General features: G+C 59.6%; 1 protein-coding gene across 1 annotated transcript in view; it reads left to right on the plus strand.

Moving 5' to 3' along the window:
* Positions 1–597: 597 nt before the first annotated feature.
* The window catches only part of Rdm1 (RAD52 motif containing 1), a gene marked incomplete at its 3' end in the record, with an annotated part of 9,241 nt that continues 8,551 nt past the window's right edge, over positions 598–1,287 (plus strand). Inside the window, 1 exon segment of the mRNA XM_013519359.1 lies at positions 598–1,135. Within this exon segment, the coding sequence (XP_013374813.1) occupies positions 1,040–1,135 (96 nt within the window).

Below are 1,287 nucleotides of genomic sequence, written 5' to 3' on the forward strand. Positions count from 1 at the left end.
CTCATTTTGCTGAGGTCGGGTGACAGTTTCATCTTAGACCAGGGTGGACCTGAGAGCGGTAATTAAGAAACCACGCGAGATCTCTCTGGGTCTGACATTCTAGGAACAAAATGAAGTTCCTCAGGCCACTGCCTCTTCCGGGTCACTCTGACAGCCTCTCTATCAGGACACTGTGCATCCCCCTTCGCAGCCACTGTGAGCTCTTGGGTTGGTCCCTATCCGGACCCACTCTCTTCCTTTCCGGATTTGTCCTCCTCGTGCTGGCCCTGATGTCCCGCATTCTCTGATGCCCATGGCACACACAGAGCCCCGGGATCACCAGCCCACCAGGGGACTCTCTTGAAGGGTTTCACGTTAGTCTATGAATAGCGTAGTGAGCTTTCTTCTGATCCGCGAGTTCAACCTCAGGCAGCTTTTTCTGTTTTTGTTTTTGTCTTTTTGAGACAGGGTCTCCCTATGCAGTTCAGGCTGGCCTTGAGCTCACTTTGTAGCCCAGGTTGGTCTCGAACTCCCAACGATCCTCCTGCCTCAGCCTCCCGAGTGCTGGGATTACAGGCGTGCGCCATCTCGCCTGGCTCTTCTGGCAGCTTTAGAGATCTCTCCCTCGTGCTCCCTCGACAGGCAATGCCAAACACCTGATGCTTCAGTGTCCTCCGGAAGAACATGAAGCCAGCTACTATAAAGGGTCTGTACCCTCCATCCTGTAGGACCACCCTTAGGATTAGACCCTAAAAACACGCCTGAATAGAAGCACTGAGCTGGAGGAGATTGGGGCGCCGGGGCTGGAGTACGGGAACAGAGACGCTCCCTGATGGGAGGGGCGGGCCAGCGGCCTATTTTGGTCCCGCCTCTTCCCCACCCTGTCCAATCAGACCCTGTTTCGCTCCAGCAGGGACCGCCCTTTTTAAAAACTCGAGGGTGTGTCCTGCGCAGGGCCAGTACTGCTTGAGCCTCAGCCGCGCGTGCGCAGTACTGCTTGCGCCTTACCCGCGCAGGCGCCGTAGTGCTGGACCGTAGGCGCTGAGGTTCTGTGGTCGGGATGGCGGAGTTGATTCCGTTTGCAGTTCCCACTGCGAGCGACAAAACCTTGCTAGTGTGGGATCTGAACGCTGGACCCACTGCCGAGGCCCTGCACGTGAGCCGGGGCGGAGGGAGGGAGGAGGAAAGCGCCCCTGGGTCCCGGACTCCCGCCTCAGCGCCGCCCCCTGGAGGGCGGGGTCGCGCGGGCTTGGCGGGGACGCGGAGCCGATCTGCACCCGCGCCGCCCTCCGGGGCCCTCTCGCGGGG

This window comes from Chinchilla lanigera, unplaced genomic scaffold, assembly GCF_000276665.1.
Source record: "Chinchilla lanigera isolate Chin_1 unplaced genomic scaffold, ChiLan1.0 scaffold00050, whole genome shotgun sequence".
Classification (NCBI taxonomy): Eukaryota; Metazoa; Chordata; class Mammalia; order Rodentia; family Chinchillidae; genus Chinchilla; species Chinchilla lanigera.